The 19,152-nt window shown below is 47.2% G+C and overlaps 1 protein-coding gene across 5 annotated transcripts in view; it reads right to left on the bottom strand.

The window, feature by feature from the left end:
- ASXL2 (ASXL transcriptional regulator 2) overlaps window positions 1-19,152 on the bottom strand; it is a 127,568-nt gene that overhangs the window by 12,663 nt on the left and 95,753 nt on the right. For 4 of the 5 annotated variants that reach the window (XM_042803474.1, XM_042803475.1, XM_042803473.1 and 1 more), the window contains 5 exons: window positions 17,215-17,341; window positions 9,903-10,043; window positions 8,288-8,451; window positions 4,697-4,793; window positions 1,639-1,744 (listed from right to left, as the gene is read on the bottom strand). In XM_042803474.1, the coding sequence (XP_042659408.1) occupies window positions 1,639-1,744; window positions 4,697-4,793; window positions 8,288-8,451; window positions 9,903-10,043; window positions 17,215-17,341 (635 nt within the window). The remainder of the gene's footprint in view (window positions 1-1,638; window positions 1,745-4,696; window positions 4,794-8,287; window positions 8,452-9,902; window positions 10,044-17,214; window positions 17,342-19,152) is intronic. The other variant, XM_042803470.1, reaches the window with a different exon arrangement.

Raw genomic sequence — 19,152 nt, 5'->3', positions numbered from 1 at the left:
TCTCACACAGCTAATTCTGTGCCAGAACCCCTGAAAACCTGCAGTACTGTTAGTAGAAACAGAACTTAATAGTGAAGTTTAAAACCAGCTAAATGAAATACAAGGGACACGGGTTAGAGCTAGTCCTCTAATCAGATACAATTTTTCCGGCTGCAGACCGAAATAATTTGGCTAGCAGTAAATACTCCACAGACACCTCCAGGCCCAGCCCACCGCACCTGACCCAAGCTCACAGGGTGACATTTGTGGCAGGAGACGCTGCAGAGCATCCCACCGTTTCTTCCAGAGGAGCACGGCCGGCGCCACAACCAGCGAGGCCCCCTTAGCCGCGAACCGCGCTGCCGCCTTGCCCACCGGCGGAAAGCTGCGACTATTCCCCTCTGTTGTGTTACTCACCCGCCTTTACTGGTGAGAGAAACGAACGAGCTGGGAATCTAATTCCCAGAGAGATGTCTGATTTGGGATTAACTTCATCCATCCCTCTTAATGAAAAAGCAAATTGGGGGTTTTTGCCCAAACGGGAACCCATGAAGTCTGATGCAGCCAGTCTGATGAATCTCTGGGATTGATTTCTACCGGACAAGGTCTGGGTTGCTAGAGAGAACTGAAGTCCTGCTACTGTACATGTCACCTCCACGCTGTCCTGCTGTCCCCTGTCCCCCACGGGCTTTAAGAACATGGCTGTCATCTTTTCTCTTCCAGCACAGAGCTCCACGTGATTCCATCCTGGTTTTCAACACTGGTTGAACTGGGGAAGTTAGCCGAGTAGAGCTTGTTGCTGCCGCCAGCAGGTCACCTGTGTTCCCAACCTGGTGCACTCCTTACTCAGCACCACGGCCTGCCAGGTGTACATGCACACACACCAGCCCCCTGCTCACGGGACCCCCCAGGCTGTCAGAGCACGGGGTGATGGAAATGGGGCTTGCAGTAACCCCAGGGCTCTAGAGGGCAAAACCATCGTAGGTGAATGGGAGGAAAACTGGCTGGCAGTCCAAGGACAGGCATGAAAGTTAACTGTCAAGATGCAGGGTAAGAAATTCCCTATTAGTTATTTATATGTGTCTGTTTGTTTTCAAGTTTCTTAGTAGTTACTTGCACAGAAACCAGAAATCCTCTCCGTAGCCCAAAAGGATGGGAAAAACTTGACACAAAAATAAACACAGAAGACTTGCAGACTTGGGAGTCGAACCAAACACGTGCCTGACTGAAGATGGGGGGAAATACACCCGATTTTACGTAGCAGGTGACTTACTGCCAGGCAGAGTACACTCAGCCACCACGCACCCATGGATCTCCCGCATCCCAGCGTGGGGAGAACCGTAAGAGGGGACTGTCGCAAAGGACTGTAGGGAGGCGTGGGAAGAGTTAGGATGTAAAGCCAAAAGGCCATCCTGGCCTAAGGGAAAGAGCCCTGTGCTGGTTAAAGCATTAGAAACCACGACAGCAAACACATCGCTTCTGACCCAGGCCACTCAGGCAGTTGCTGAGTTCTGCGGCAGCCAGACGAAGCCAGAGACCTTCTTCAGGTTTCAGGACTAATGAAAAGTAATGTTTGCTGCTGGGCAGCACGCTACAAACACTGCGAAGGGGACGTCCGACAGGCAGCGCGGGATTAAACAACACAGTTGAGTGTCTTACCTCTGACCATAGTAGCTCTCAAAAAAATGTTCCTTCCACAGCTCGACCTTCTTTTCCTTTTCTATTTCTTGCCGTATTCTTAGCTGCATCTCTGGCGTAAACTCACCTGCAAAACGCAATACAGGATATCTTCAGGGAAAGCCATGGAGAAATGGGGGGGGGGTGAGCACAGGCGCCCTCATGCTTGCAGGCGAGGCCGCGAGCGGGGCCTGGGGTGGCGCAGTTGGAAGAAACGTTTCCTGCAGCCAAGTCTGAGCCCTCCCCGACACAGCTTTGAACCGTTAGGGTTTGTAAGCCCGTGCGTTAATATTATACGAGTTCATCACTAGACAAGAAAGCTTGGATTTTTGACACAACTGCAGTGATTTGATGATAGACACGTGACTTTGAGCCTCGAGACTTCACTCATTCTCAAGGTTTATCTAGTTCATGCAGCATTTTGGTTGTGGTCTTTAGCACTGGAGGAGACAGTCACTGCAATCAGACCCTTTCTGACACTGCAGTTGCAAAAAGAGGGGATTCTTTAAAGTTGGATACTCCCATCACTGTGCAGTTTGCTTCTCAACAATTTTCTCCCATCAAATAAGGGATCATAAGAAATTCTTGCTGAGTTTGTTCTCCATGCAGTTATCAAATAACGTTCAGAGGAAACTATGAGCCTGTCTCTTTTTAGTACACTCTTATTTGCCAGCATTAAATCAGGACAGTCAATCCTTTTGTTGCAGCGAGTACAGAGGGCCCAAACCAGAATCTCTGGTACATCGACCTTCTCTTCCGTTTTTGTATAAGCTTGGTCAGGTAAATAAATACAGAAACTCCGTTGCATCGAAAACAGTGCAAGGCCTGCCTTCACAGAGAGAGATGCAGCAAGAGGGTACAACATGCATTCATGTGAAATCATCTCTGTTGAACCAGTGAATTCTTGGATTTTCACTGCCGTGGCCGTGCCGCCTTTGTCTCCCAGTTGAAAAATTTCAGCCAACACCTAAGTCTGCGTGAGCCTAGGCGTGCGCTGAGCGCAGAGCACAGTGGAAACCTACATGGCAGCTCGCAGTCCTGGGGAAGGAACTTTACTTGCAAACACCTGCCCGAAGGCTGGCAGGGACCTCGGGAGGTCTCCAGTCCAAGCTCCAGCTGGGAGCAGGGGCAGCTCGGCCTCCTCCAGGTCACTCAGGGCTCTGGCCAGTCAGGTCCGGGAAACCTCCAAGGATGGAGATGACACAACCTCCCTGGGCCCCGCTGCACTGTCCTCCTGGGGAAAAAGCTTTTCCTTGTTTCCCATCTGACTCGTGCCTGTTTTCTCCCATGCTCCTGCCATGTGCTGCTGGGACAAGCCTGGCTCCACTCCCCGGCCCGTAGCGCTGCCAAGGCTCTTCCTGCCCAGCGCAGGATCCGGCCTGTCCCGGTCCCGCTGCCCCCCAGCACAGGGACTGGTCCCCCCGTTGGTGTCCTCCACAGCCCCCCCGGGTCACTGAGAAGGAAGGTGAATAGGGACGGTGCCCCGACAGGCCCCTGCGGTCCCCACCTGGCGCCGGCCTCCCGGCGTGACCCGTGACTCCAATAACCAGCTGGTCACCCAGCTGGTTGGGCACCCACCCACCTACACCCCCCTAGACCCTCGTGTCCCAGCGTGGGTACAACAGTAGTGTGGGAGATGGGTACCAAAAGCTTTGCTTAGGTCCAGGTAAATGACACCCGCTGCTCTTCCCTTGTCCACAAATTCAATCCTTTTTAACGCAGTCAAGCTATTCCGGCACGATTTACCCTTGGTAAAACCACGCCGTCTCCAGTCGCCTTCCTCACAGGCCCGGCGACGTGCTCCAAGAGGGCTCGCTCCATCACCTTCCCCGTGATGACACGCAGGCTGACCAGGCCTGCATTTTCTCAAGATTTTCTCTGCACACGCTAAATAATACTGGGGGTGACCCCAGAGAGCATTGTTAGGAGCCGTCAGGACCCTGAGGAGTGGCTGGAGCCTGCAGGACTGCTCTGCCCGCAGTGTCCCCTGAGCAGGGACACAGTGCTCAGTGAGGAGGTCGGGGGGGCAGCTCCAGACCTCGCCCTCATCGCTGCAAGCTTCACCGCCGCAGCCCCTTCCACAGCATTTCACAACGGTGAGAAAGGCTTCGCGTAAACGTAGCTGCACCCTCCAGATGTGTAGACGTGAATGGACCAAAGGTCTTCTAAGAAGCATTAAAGGAAAAACACTAAACGATGGCGGCTAAAACTGGGGGTGGTTTTGAAAATTAAACAGATTAGACAGCTGAGTTCTGTGCCTTCCTCTTTACTGGCACAGATACACGCAGCACCTACAAAATATAAAGGGCTACTCATCAGAATTGGGTAAATTTTCTACGGAAAAACCTCTTAAGAGGAGTCAATCATCTCAGCACGAGTAAATGATACTGCCTTCGTAAAGTGAGTCATGACCGGCGCTGCGGTCTCTCTAGCAGCTCTGGTGGCAGGCGGCAGGGCCCGCGCCCGCAGCGGAGGGTCCCTGCGCGCAGTGCGTGAGCACGCCTCGGCTGGTGCCATTCCATCCCTCCAAGTTCCAGATGCAAATGACCGTTGAAGGTGCAGGACTCCTGTAGATTAGTAAATGTCTGACTTTGTGTTACAAAACGTTATGGCTCAAGGGACTGAGCAGGCCGTCCGTGGCTACGGCAGCTTCGCTGAGGACAGCGCATTACTCTGCAGGGGAGTTCACCTTCTCTACTGGGTTTAGCCATGGGCTACGCTTAGCTACCACAGCTTGAGAACAACACAGCTTTACTGTCACTTCAGTGAGATTTTAAACACATTTTTTCTCATCTGTTCCAGACACTTGTTCACTTTTCCATGCTAAGTTCAGAAGAGCACTCCTTACTGCAGCCCTCTCTGACCCTGAGGTGACACAGTTCTAGGCTTGCGTTTGCTCTCATGGGCCGTGTTGACTACTTGACCTAGTAAGCCACTCCAGTGCTTCAACTTCTCTGTGAAGTATCTTTTACACATCCCCAAAACATTCACTAGCTGAAAGCCCTCTAGTGCTTTGTTTCACTGTCTGGGTAAGTCTCACCTTCTGACAACCTCTCCTTCCAGCCTTGGGCAGCGGACGTGAAGAACTCGTTGTTGAGTGCGGAGCCACTCAGCTTCATCAAACCATCTGCCCCAACCTGCAACACATAACACAGCAAAGAGGATTAACTAGCTGGAAAGGCAAATGCCACACCTTGTCACATGGGATCGGAAAACACAGCGAGAGTCCCAACGTTGCCACAAATCTCTCTGGAATCTGCCTTTAACTCACTCCGAAGAAAATAAGGAGCCGCCTTAAGGCTGTGCTTAGCCAGGTCTGGGGGCCCGGAGGCTGTGGCAGATTCTCCTCGCCCTTGCTTTAGCCCAGTCCTCTACAGTGCTGCTGCACAAGCATACCCGAGCAGCAGATGGTACAGGTGGCAAAGAGAAGCACAAGGAACAGCAAAGCTGCTTCAGGTGCCCTTTCCCCTGCAAAATGAATGTACGATACCGCCTGAACTACCGCCCGCAGCAACAGCTCTGCTGTCTTCTGGCGAACGTAAAAAAAGTGCCCGAAGGAAAAGCAAGGACATAAAAGGTATCATATAAAAGTAACTTTGAAATTTATGTAGTCCTAACCATGGATGCTTCAGCAAAACCAGGGACAAGTGAAGCTCAAGACCCATTCCGTCTTTGAAATACGGCTAACCAAAGAGGGCAGTCGTGCTATAGAGTGGGACAGAAATGAGAAAGCATGAGGCTGAGGCTGGGATGCAGCGTGGTGGGAAATTGTAAGCAGGATACTCAAACATAGATGAGGTTTGCTTTTGCTCTTTATCCCACAGAAATAAATGTTGAATTTCTCTACCAGAAACACAAAAATACACGTATCATTCAGTAAGTTGCAAAAAACCTGCAGTGAGCAAACAGATGTGCTTCTAATTCCTTGTGTAAATAATAAATCAGAACAAACAAGCAAAATCCAACTGCCCACATGTAGGCTGCAACTGCTTACACTGGGAGATCTGTGCCTCAAACAGTCAGCGGTGCAAGATTTCATAGAAACAGCACTTCTCCTGAGGCAGCATGTGTGATGCAGGTGATTGAAACGATCTAATAGAAGGTTTTGTAGGTAAGATTTAGCTGGAGATTTTAAGTTAGGAGCAGCCATTACAGGGATTATAAAAGATGAGATTTATTTTCTAGTCCAAAATCTCTGTTGATCAACTAGAGGGAGCAGAATAAACAAAATATCCCCTATCACCCACAGGGTGCTGCCTGCCCTTGTGCTGGAGGACAGGCAACTCCCGCGGGGCGGGCCTCAAAGCGCCCGCTTTCTCTTCTACAGAAGCACCAGCTGTAACGGCCCAGGCTGAGTCAAAACACAACAGCTACGTGACCTTTCTCAGCTGGCACGTCCAACCTTCACCTCTTCTCCTGTTTACGACAGCAAAGCCTGACATTTTATAAAGCACGCATCACCGCTCGAGGCGGTGGGCTGCTCTAGGAGATTTACTCCAGTGAAATGTAAGATTTGTCCTCTCAGGAGCCAAGCAATATTCTTTAGTTAGTCAAAATTTGTCCTCAGTCAAATTCTAATTCAATTTAAGGACAATTAAACTTAAAAGTCAGGACAGAAATGTCTTGCCATCTGCTGTGAGGTTCTTGCCAGTAAACTCCAGCTGCAAACTCCATCACATCATATTTTGACACATACCTAATTATTACAAAGGCCACAGGACTTATAAAACAATTCCTTCAAATATTTATTGGATCAGCCTTGGACTAACAAGTCCCTGATGAATGCTGATTGAAGATTAGAATTTATGAGACAACATAAACTGCTAGAACTCCTCCTAACTCCCAGTGAACGCTATCTGTCCAGCAAAGCATCCTCTGTAAAGCAGAGCACAGTGCAGCTGCCAGGCCCATGCGCTTTATTAACATTTTGTAAGAACCAAAAGAGCAGCACGGCTGCGAAGATGGATTTAACCTCACTAAACACGGATGTCTGCGCTACAAGTGTCTGTGGCTGAGCCGGTGTCTCTGCAGTTTGCAGTGATCGGGGCAGCCGAGGGTAGGGAGATGGGGACGCAGTTCACCTTGTCCTGGAGCAGACACCTGTATTTGGTCACACTGTACCAGCTGGATTTCCACTTTCTATAAAAGGAGCCCAGAGCACCTCGCTGGGGCGGAGGCTCCTGGGAGGTGACTGAGCGGTGCCAACTCCTAATCTGAACACCACACAGAAAAGTATCTTCATGGGCCTTGCAGGTCTGAGACAGGACACACGCAAGATTTCCACCTGGAGTGGCGTCTTGAAGCCAGCTTTGATACCATACCAAAGGCACGTTTAAAATGGCTCTAGGCACATATGTTAAGGCCTCGGAATTAACACCCCTACAACTGAAGTGGAAGCACAGCGCAGGATCTCGCTTTGCTCTGGAGCTCCAACCCAGATGGGGTAGGAATGCTGCAGACAAACGTAACATGTGACTGAGGTAAAAGGAAGGAAGCGTCCTTGTTCTGTCTACAACCTCTCTGGTATTGGGCACAAACAGATTGAACTTCACTTCCTCAACTCAGTGGTTTTTTCCTCCTTCTTACATGTAAGTGCAACATCTGTTCTTTTCTCGCCTCTGTCACCCTGCCGTCCACAACCTGCTGAAGAAAACCGCTATAATGCTGAGACGGCTGCAGGCAGTTCTTTTATGTACCCCCTCGGATGAGATTCATCACATCCAGCTGAGTTGAAATAACTGTCTTATCAAAGATCCTCTTAGCTGTTCTTCCAGTACTGAAGCTGAGTTCTTAGCCCCCTGTCACTCACGTTAATTGTTCCAGTTATCACCAACTATTTAGTGAAGAGCTCCATGAAAACCTTTTCCCATTTCTTCTGTGCCACGCCCAGAGTAACTGAAGCCATCCCTCCCCATCAGGTACTTTTCTGCTTTTCCAAATTCCTCTCTTCACACACAAAGAGGTCTTAGACAGACCACCCACAAAAATAAAGTGCCTTCAAGGCTGGCTCACACTGCACGCTTGGTACCTTTAATCTAGTGCGGTTTCGGATCAGGACACAAGCTCTTTGGAGCAGGTCAAGTCTACTCTGCAGTCTGGACAGTGCAGTAGAAAACTCATTCAGCTCTCACTGTACCAAGTTCAGAATTTGACAGCAGTGACACAAGGTCATGAGAAATGAGAATGGTGGAACTAACTGGCAGCATCTGGTCAGGTATTCCGTGGGAAGGCACCAGGCTGCAGGGTTAATCCCGTGTTGAAGAGCCTGGGAGAGGACAGGGCGACGCTGACACCGCTGCCTTCCCATCACTCCTGGCCCTCCTCAAGCCCAGCGTAACGGAACCACTGCTCTCGCTGTGGCTGAGAATATGGTGTTGATTAAACACAATTAAGCCACTGGTTTATCAAACCCAAATTCTTTTTTTTTTTTTCTGGTAGCAACAAATACCCAAACAAATCACTGGAAATTTTTCCAGTGTTTTTTTTTTTTTTTTCACACTGTGCACAGAAGAAGTCTATCCTGTTAGACATAAGGCCGGTACTTGGCTGTCCAGTCCGAATCACTGCTGGGGACGCTCCCTACCGACGCCTGAGGGCTGAGCTCCCCTCCACAGCAGAACCCACGACGTACCTGCCTGTCCACCTCCGGCAGCAGCAGCAGCAGGCGCTGCTGGCATTCCGTGGGCAGAACAGAGAACGTATGCTTGTTGATCAGCGCCCGCAGGTTTGTGTTCACGAGGATGGAGTCGGGAGTTTCCACATCGATTTCAGCACACTTTGTTCTCTTCAGCTGCCCTGCAACGAACCGCAAGGACGTAAGTCACATCTTACCTGGGAGAGGATTAAAGGCTCCTTTGGAGTTCGCTGGACCTGAGATTTTCAAAATGCCACTCCAGTAATCCATTTCATACCTTGACTTGAAATAGACGTTTTACTTTTGCACATACAGTTGAAAACAAAATGTGGGAGCTGCTTTCCAGCACAGAGAATTTCCATACCTAATATATTGTAGCCTGCATCCCTGCTGTAGGAATGCTGGCTATCTGGGGACAGGCAAGGAGTCTCTTTCAGGAGGGTTTCTAGAACTGCTTTTGGCCACATCAATTTTCTATTATGAGCCTCTAGTTAAGGTCAGTTTGTTCCTCAGGATTTCTTCTTGGACTTTTCTACTTTGTTCTCAGCAAATGCATTTCAGAAAAATTCATCAGCTCATTGTGCTTGCATAGAAACCACAGCACGAGACGAAGTTGTAAAAATGAGTTAGTTACTACACTCTTTCCTTTTCTGTGTTTGAAAGCCAGCAAGTCCAGCATTAACCCTTACGCTACAGCCAGCTTCAGTTACGTGCTGCCAATTCAGAGAAGAATAATGAAGAAAGCATTTGCACTGTGCACTCTGTTTCCTGGGAAAATACCATGTGTTTTGAAGCTTAGATTAAAAGTGCATTATTAGAAAAAAGGTAATACTAAGACAGACCCTGCTCTCCCTGGCTTCAGGGATGACTGCAATTATTTTTCAGGTAATAGTATCTAACAAAATAAATGCCATGGAGGCTTGTTTCATTTGGGGAAATTCGCTCTATTAGAAGTCATGCAGACGTTTCAAATGCAAATTTGAATTCAAATTCAAATGCAGGTTTATAATCTACTTAAGTTCCAGAATTTCCTAATTACAGGGGACAGATGAAACACGCCCTGAGAAGTGCCTATCTTCACCAGTGATAAAGAAACCCCGGGATCATTAGCACAGATAGAGACTGCAGAATATCCTTCAGTTCACAGAGGTCAATTCCATCGTTGATACACGTAAAAGAAACTGCAAAATGTCAGGAGGGCCGAGAAAGACCTCACCTCAGTGAATGGGAAGGAAGCCAAATAACAGTGGGGTCTGAAGTATAAAGATCTGGGAAGGAATTTCTTTTTATTTTTGAATGTTATCAGAGTGTTTCAAGTATATTAAAAAGCCTGCTAAATAATACAAGTCCTTTTGTGCTTCTCAAACAGCAAGCTGCAAAGTCACAGGTAGAAACCCCTGATGATAAGAAATGAGAAAAGGCTTATTTGCATAGGGAAGGTTTGCATTATTTATCCTAATTCACACAGCATACTAGCAGGACCTCACAGAGCTGTCCAGAAGTCTCTTTAGCAACGGAATTAATTACACATTTTACTCAACTTTGCTATTTAGGCTTTTGTTCTGTCATCAGAGCAACCAAATCTCTGTAAGCAGAAAAATAAGTATCTTACTTGCATGGAGCCTGTCAGATCTCTGGAATGGTTTCTTCCCCAACCCTGGCAAGGAGTTATCAAGCTTAACAGAGGGAGAGGAACTGGAGGTGGAGTTCTGAGGGCTGCTCGACTGTCCATCTGACTGCTTTCCTTCCCAAGCTGCACAGGAAATTGAAACATTTAAACACAGGGATATACAAAGAAATATTACATGAGACATCTGTTTGGACTGAAATAAAGATTCTTTAACATGCACATCGAATCCTAGCGGCTCTGGGACAAGCACTTCTAGGATACTTAGAGTCCTTTGTTCCTGTAGCACCTACTTCCCAACAGGCTGAAAGTAGAGGACCCCTTTGTAGCTACCAGACTATCACAAATAAAGGGACGGAGAGCCATTTCATTTATGGGTTGAGTCTATTTCCCAGTTAGTCTCATCTTATTTCCCATCTATATCCAATCCAGTAATGATCTTGTTAAAACTTCCTTTCAGAGGCAGTTTCAGTTGCCGTTAGAGCTCACTGTCAGGAAAAATGTCTTCATGCTTTATGTGTACTTTCTAAATTTTAACCTACTATTGTAGCTTTTGTTCTTTTAGACCACCCTCAGTAAATCCTCCTCCTCTTTCAAATACTCAAGAGATATTTTCATGTCCTCCTCCAAAGTCACCACTTAGCCAAACTAGACAGATTTCACCACTATGATTTCTCCTTACAAACCACTGCCACCCACATTCTCTTTTGTACAGCAGTATTTTTTCTGCCAGTGGGAAGAGCTTCTTCCCTAGATTCTCCCTGCCTTCCTTTCCCTCCTCTTCTTAAGTGAGATGAATTAAGAACAAGAGCTGGTCTTCCCTCTGATCTCTTTTGGTTTATGTGTACCAGCAGGTAACTCACTCAAATATGGAGAGGTACTCAAGTCCCATACCTTGAAACTCCACAACACACATGATTGAGTCACAAACTGAACGAATGCTGGCTCTGCTTAATGACTTGCACTAATCATTTCCTTCACCCAGTCTGTGTCAGCTTTGTTGCCCATCTGCCTCTCTTACTCTCCTCTCTGCCTGGTTCCTTTCCTCTTCCTTACACTACCTGTTCCAGTTCTGACTAAATACATCCCTGAAACTCTGGGATCAGTTTGTTGCTTTCTATCAGAATATTGTTCTCTCTCCACTTGTGTGCTTAACTAACTTCTCCATCCCAATATATCCCACTGTCCCAGGAGTGAGCTATTTCTGTGTACTATCCCATGGACAGAAGGGGATAAAAGGACTCTGTGGATGCTGACGAAAAACACACACGCCACTCATGTTGCAGCAACGCTCAAAGGCTTTTACAGCAATCAGTGTTCAGTCAAACTGGGGGCTGCATAAATACACACTGTTCTTACCCTAAATCGGTCAAATGAGGTGATAGCAAAAGCCGAGGAATACGGCTTTCCTGAGACCACGTGGGAAATTAGTTTGATCCTTAACTTCTTTCTGTCCCTCACAATCTTTACGGTAGGAGAGCTCATATGGCTGGATGCTGGCATGGATAGACACCAACGCTCTGGGAAAGGCAGGCAAGGCAGCTGAGTCAAGAAGGTTGGCTTTACCCGTACAAGCCCACGGGACAACACAAGCTGAACCCAAAGGTCCTGGGGGAGCCCACCAGTGTCCTTACAAGGCCCCTCTCTACCATCTGTGAAAAGAAATGAGGATCGCGGGAGATTCCCCACAACTAAGAAAGGCAAATGTTGCACCCACATTCAAAAAGGGCCCAAGAGACAATCTGAGAACTGGTCAGTCTCACTTTTCTCCCTGGGAAAATCATGGAGTGACTCCTCTTGGAGCACGTTTCTGGTCACACAAAGGAAATAGTGAAAACTGGAAGCAGCCAGCATGCCTTTACCATGGGTAAACCACGCCTGACCAGCTTGACTGCCTTCTGTGATCAAGTTATTGGGTTGGTGGATGAGGGCAAAGAGGTGGATGCCATCTGCCTTGACTTTAGCAAGGCACTTGTCACTGTGTCCCACGACGCTGTCTGTGAGCTGGGACGTTAGATCAGGATGGGTGGACAGCCAGGTGGGTAAGCCGCGGGTGAGGTGGCCGGGCTCGGAGCGGCACAGCCCGCGCTCTGCCTGGAGGCTGGCAGCACGCGAGTGCCTCCGGGCACCGGTCCGGGCTCCCTCGTTTGTTTGGGGGAGGCAGTGGAGCACCAGTTCAAGTTTGCAGGTAACGCCAAATCCGCGGGGACCGGTCACACGCTGCTCGAGGGCAGAGCTGCCACCAGTGGGACGGAGCCAGCCTGGAGGAGGGGGCCAGCAGCGACTTTAGAAGGACAAGCGTGAAGTCCTGCCCCTGGGAAGGAAGAGCCTCTGGCAGTGACACGGGCTGGGGACAGCGCCCCTAGAAGGGACCTGGGGGTCTGGGCAGACACAACCTGAACTTGTGCCCCAGCACCAAAGGCCAACAGCGTCCTGGGCTGTCGGACCACAGGCCCACAGCCAGCAGGTCGAGGGAAGGGATCATCCCTCTCTGCTCAGCACTCGTTAGACCACACCTCGGTTCTGTGTCCTGTCCCGGGGCCTCTAATACAAGGGAGACATCAAAAACCAGGAGCGAGCTCAGCTGAGGGCCACCAAGATGCTCAGGGGACTGTAGCGCTTGCTCTGTGAGGGGAGGCTGAGGGACTGGGGCTTCTTCAGGCGGGAGAAGAAAAAAGGTTGAGGGAGTCCTGGTAGTCACCACCCTACTCCTACAGGGAGGCCGACGGGGAGATGGAGCCAGGCTTGTCCCAGCGGTGCACGGTAGGAAGATGAGAGAAAAGAGGCAAGAGTCAGGCAGGATATAAAGAAAAAACTTTTTCCCCAGGAGGACAGTGCAGCGGGGCCCAGGGAGGTTGTGTCATCTCCATCCTTGGAGGTTTCCCGGACCTGACTGGCCAGAGCCCTGAGCGACCTGGAGGAGGCCGAGCTGCCCCTGCTCCCAGCTGGAGCTTGGACTGGAGACCTCCCGAGGTCCCTACCGACAGGAATGGTCCTATGACTCCAACATATTTTCAGAGTAGTACTAGAAAGGCTGGATGAATTGACAGCAGAATGTACAAGACCGTTCACCCATGATTAAAGTGGATGTGGCGGTAGTTTGGGAAGTGTGAAACCAAAATAAGGAGAGAATCTGATATCCTGTGACCTCCTGCCCCAGAGGCCTGAGATGCAGTGCCTGGGAAGGGCCAGACACAGGCTGCCAGCAGCATGATCCTGTCTGTATCCAGGAAAGGCAAAAGCCTCATGAGAATCACAAAAAATAAAGACACCAAACAATACTATAAGTACTCTAAGTAACATGAGTTTGCATTACTTACTCCATTTTAATAATTGCTCTATGTTAGCTATCAATCTATGAAAATATCCTACCTGTCTCAGTCCCTCTTAGGTCTCCCCTCTTCCTACTTCCCTAAGTGAAGATGCAATTCCTCCTGGGGCAGGCAGCTCAGGAGATGAGGTTCTCCAGGAATAAATATCTGCCTGCCGTGCTAAGGAACCGGTCAGGTTTAGTCCTAGTTAGTAGAGAAATTGCAAAAGGCTTTTCAACTGTAATTCTGTGCTAAAGACTTTATACCCCTGGTACTCCATTTTCTTAATACTGTCACGGGAAACATGTAATTTTCTTCTGGATTAATTTTGGCTTCCTTCTCAGATCACAGCAGCCTAGGTGCAAAGGGCACAAGCACAGCTTAGGAGAGAATTTCAAGCAAGCAAGATGATATTAACCTTTTTCCCTCTAACCTTTTTGAAAGGGTCTGAACTACAAAGCTGTCTGGGAACAGGCAACCTCATCAGCTGTTACTTACTCTGCTCTTCAATGATGCATGAAGTACAGCTGTTAAATACGCCTATTCCTTTCAGTTGGATAGAAGGCACACAGCCCCAACCTTGCATATGCCTGAACAGATGTTACAAGAAACATTCCAGCAGTATATAACCAGCAAGCCAGGACAGATTGGTCTAGTTTTGGTTTGGATTTGTTTAGAGCTATTTGGAAAGGGAGAATAAACAAACACGCTAAAACACAGAAAGAATTTTATACTGAAGAAGATCAGCAAGAGATGAGGAAACGTCTCCAATTAAGTAAAAGGTGGAAAAGAAATCAAATAACTGCACTCTGTGTCCATGGTGGATAGGACAGGAAATCTTGGGTTTAAACCCAAGGAAGCAAGAAAAGATTCTGATTAGCGGCTAAGAAAACCATTTTCAGGTTAAAGTTAACAAAGCAGGACGGGCAAGACCTGCTGGGAGTTTTTGGTCTTTGCATCGACGGCATCTCTCAGAACAGACTGTAGGAAGCATCCGTCAGGAATGCATCACAGATCCTGCCCTGAGGAAAGGATGTGGACTAGATGAGCTCCCAAGGGTACTCCTAGGCCTAGCTTCTGACGGCTCTATGAAATTTCTTAGCCTGACCACTGAGTTTCAGCTAAACATTCACATAATTGCACCAAGAATATACAAGAGAAAAATGTTTTTCATGCTAAGATTGTCTTATTGCTGTTGTATAACCCACTCTGGCTACGTCTACCCCAGTGAACTGAAGAGGGATGTGGGGCAATCCCCTGGCCCCAAGAACAACTGGCACAAACGGGCCGTGGTCCCGTCCTCACGCTCTCCCTCTCACCCAGGTGGGGTTGGCCGCGTTTGAGCTGCCTGCAGGGAACGCTGCGCGGCCTGTGCTGAACGCCGAGCTGTGCCAAGGACGGCCTGGCAGCCTGCTAGCTCCTCCTGAGCCAAAGCTGTGTCAGGGAATTCAGCAGGATGGGTTGACTGAGTTCCAGTTCCTGTGCCCAGTGCTTTGGCAATGAGTAACTCAGTAGCAGAGATGTAGTTTCTCTCTCCACATGCAGTTGTTTCTTGCTCTAAGCACAGGCTTGCTGGCTGAAGGACTGACTGCTTGGAAGGGAAGGAGTTGTGGGACTGGAAACAGATGCTGTTAATGGATGCTATGTGAAGAAAAAAGGCACACCTTCGTTCTCTCAGTGATGGTTTGGCATTACCCATGTTATCAGGCTTTACCTAAAAGTCATTTTTAGGAAGACCGAAAATATTTTAGGATTTGGGATTGGAGATTAATATTGTTGTGATCTGATTGCTTTCTCTCCCTTTTTTTGGACAAGCACCATGACTGCCAGTCTCAGCCATTCTCCCTAGGAAAGAACACCCGAACACAAGTCTCAAAGAGTGAACATTCTTGCTGTGTCTCCCTCAATGGTTCCATTTCCATGATCATCATCTTTCTGAGATGAATCAGGACCAGTCAAGTAAATCAAGGGTGAGGGATGGAAAAAGAAGGTAATTATCGGGGGGGGGGGGGGGGGGGGCTAGAATTTCCATCTCATAGAAGTGTCCGAGTTTAACAGAGAGCACAGCATTTTACCCACGGTAATCAGCGTAGCAGATGGGGTGTGAGGGTATCCACAGCTTAAGCAGACAGGGACTGTGTGTGTGTCGCAGAAGACGGTGAAGCAGGGTAAGAATCGGTGGGACTGAAGCAGAGGAGGAGATCGTTGCTTTTGAAGAGATCTCAGCCCCAAAAAGCCAGCCCTCTGTTCCTCTTGCACACAAGGCTGCTGACCCCGCTCCTGCCTCTCCCTGCTCCATACCACACAGACTAACCCTCTGCACCTAAATTCTGTTCCTTTCTTAGGTCCCAAACCGCCCCTCTCCACTGCAGCTGCAGAAGGACTTCATGACAGTGAATAAAAGAGCAACGACAAAAGAGCAGATGCGATCACTGTACAGGAACGTGAAGTGCTGTACAAAAAGAACTTCCCTAACCTTACATACACACTGGTGGGCCCTAAAATAGAAAATGACAACTCAGGAGAGAGTCTCAATCTCAACAGTTCTAGGAAAATGCCCGCTTTTGGCAGAGTCAAAAAAAGCAAATTGAATGCTAAGAATTGTTACGAGAAGATGAACAAAATATAGAGTACCAAAATGATGCTATACAAAATCAGAAAGCATCTTGCACCCTGAATATGGTGTGCAGTTTTCATTCTCTATTGCAAAAAGCATACAGATTTCCATATGAGGAATGAGAAAATAAAGTAGGACTCTTCAGACTGAAAAAGAGATGTCTCCAGGAGTCGTAAGTGGCAAAACTGTTGAATAAACAATAGTTGTTCATTGCCTGTTTGATAATTAGAAGGAATCAAATAAAGGCATAAGGAGCCTGGCTCAAAACAAACAAAACCGAGTAGTTTTCACAGTGTGATGCTTGCCACAAGGCATTTACAAAATCTGCTTTACCACCCCCCGGGTTAGGCAAATCCACTGAAGAAAATCCCACCCAAGCCAAGAAATAAAAGCCACCTCCTCTTGCTGTGGAGCCCTGAGCACTGCCACACGCCCACCCCGCTTGGACACGCTTCTCGGTGCACGTGCTGCCAGCAGGGCTGGGCACAGGTCACCAGGGCAAACGTGACTGGTTTGATTTGATGGGCCCGCTGTTCTGATTTCTGCCTTGAGGATGAACAAAAGCAAACTGGTGTTCAGTGATCTGGGAGATGCTACAGAGCCACTACTGGTAAAGGTTACAGATGACTTGACAAACTGCGGATTGATGAAATAATGACAGTGCTAGTCTACAAAGTCATTTCCTTGTACAACATGAAAATCAGTCTACACAAACACAGAGACATTTCTTGCACCTAAAAGAAAATGACTTGAGTCATGCTCACAGAAATACAGGAGCTTATAATGGAAATCAGTTGCACTAGAAAGAATTTGGAGAAAACTAGCAAGAAATAACTACCAAGAATTTATGATAACTAGTGAAACGCCACTGCTGGTAAGGGAGCTAATGCACTGTTGAACGAACAAGAGAAGAGCAGTGATCCCATTAATTTCTAATGCAGCATAAATGCTGGAAACTTCTTGGGGATCCTTCAGATCAGAACATGCATCCTTGGAACAAGACATGAAAGCCACACTACAGAATGAGAAGATACTTTGGAAAAAAAAATAAGTACTAAAAGAAACACCACCTAATTTGCTTAGCCATGAGAAGTACGTGACCACAGCGCACAGGCAACTATAGAGGAAGACATTTATCACAGAAAGCAGCTTTTTAACCAGACAATGGCACAATAAGATCTACTCAAGATCGTAACTGAATGCATTCCTAATAAAATCAAAGCCAGGAAAATAAAAGCTAGACAATTTCAGAAAGAAAAAGAACACCACGTGAAAAGAGCGCTTTCTTCTCTCATCCCCTAGAACAATAAAAGGCAAGTTAAAGAAACACAACAGTAAACGAACCCACAGGAATGTCACTGCCACGCACCAGATTTTGCAGGTGTGGAGTCACTGGCTGCCTTGACGGCCTTCAGAAGGACGTGCTGATTAGACGACACGGGCATGCCTGCTCTGCATTGCTGCTGCTGTTGCTTTTGTTGCTGCTGTTTCAAGGCCTGGGGAAGAGGACAGAAGAACATCACCAAAGAGTAATTCAAAATATTACTAGAAGTTATTAGTACACAGCACAAACCGCTTGTTTTACAGCAACTGATAGTTGCATTCCAATTCTAACTACGTCAAAGTTCGAAACGACTTCTGAAAGACATTCAGCTCATGTTTAAATACACGACTAGAAGTAGACAGATTTCCTACCTTGCATCTAAAGCAAAAAGTTAATAGTTGCAGAGCATCTTAAGTTGTGTTGTTTCATGAAAAATGATCTCTAGAGAATGCGAACAGAAAGGATTCCAAATCTGGAGTTGGTTCAAGAAGTAATTATATAAATAACTTCAAAGTAAAAGCAGCATAATGCAATTCATTCCAGCTTCCTGGAGAAGCAAGTAGCAACTACTAAAAACCTTCAATAGAGACACTACCCATTAGGAAAGTTTTTTTTAATTAAGAGAGTACCAAAGATTTAAAACACTAAAGGAAAGAAAATAAAATCCTTTGTTTCAGAAAAGACTGTTGAGGCAACCATAACACATCCTAAAAGGCACAAATGACTAAGACAAGGATGTAAGAAGCCATTTGGTTAAACTGCGGCATTCACTCAAACCAAAGTGTCTGTTTTCAAAAAATGAAATCCAAACCCAAATAAACTTAACAGCAGAATAAATATTGACAGATCAAGCATACTGCAGAATTTCAAAAAAGGAAGTAATGGGAAATGTTGTGTTACGTATATACAAGTGAATGGGACTGCTTACTAGACATCGTGAATATCTTAATAATATTAACAACAATAACAGTAATACAGTTAGAACTAGGAGGGAGAATCAAAATACGCAGGATACCTTCAGAATCTGCCACATGAGGAAAGCAGAAGACAGACTGACTTTCAGTTTGTAAAGACAAAGATGAGGGAGAATGTCAACAAAAGGATACAGACAATGACTACACACATTCAATTCCTATTTTAAAATTTATTATATAGTTCCTATTTAGCCAATTCAACCACGGGTTAAAAAAACACATTCAGCCAAACTGAAACACAGCAAAACTGAAAATCAGTAGGAGGAAGTATCCTCTGCAATGCACAATTAACCTCCTGTTATTGAGGTCAAAAGCTTTTAAAAAAGAGACCTACAAAGAGACCTGGCATTCATATGAGTAACAAAAATCTATAAACAAGTTCAAGAAAGCTTTTTCAAATTTTTCTTTGATTTGAAGATGAACCCCAGGCAACAGTGAATGTCAAGAACTAGCCTATGAAGATCACTAATATGTTCAGGGGATTGCGTGATTCCCATACTGCCATTAGGCAAATCACTTCAAATATTTGAGGGTTTGTATATTCAGTTCATCTCCTATTCCATATGCTCCTATTGCTGCATTTTTCTCGGCTTAGGTAGAACAATTCTGCTTTTGTTCATTGTGTCACCTCAGCTCTTGGTCATGCAGCGCCCGAGGTGCCCACGCCAATGGTGACTGAGGCGTGTGTGGGAAGAGGAGGAAACAATTATTCGTTAGATACCTCTTTTTAAATGCTCTGTCAGCTTCGTACTTATGTGTTCTGTTATAAACATTTGGGGTTTCTTTAATAAATCTAAATTTATATTGAGTCCTGTCAGAATCATAGACTAATTCTGGTGGGACAGGACCACGGGAGGTCTCCATTCCAAGCTCCCCTGTAACACCCCGTAACAGGCAGAGCTCCCCTGCAACACCCCACAACAGGCAGAGCTCCCCTGTAACACCCCACAACAGGCAGAGCTCCCCTGTAACACCCCGTAAGAGGCAGAGCTCCCCTGTAACACCCCGT

Source organism: Tyto alba, unplaced genomic scaffold, assembly GCF_018691265.1.
Source record: "Tyto alba isolate M040663 unplaced genomic scaffold, T.alba_DEE_v4.0 Super-Scaffold_40, whole genome shotgun sequence".
Lineage (NCBI taxonomy): Eukaryota > Metazoa > Chordata > Aves > Strigiformes > Tytonidae > Tyto > Tyto alba.
This window is presented reverse-complemented; position numbering and strand designations above follow the sequence as displayed.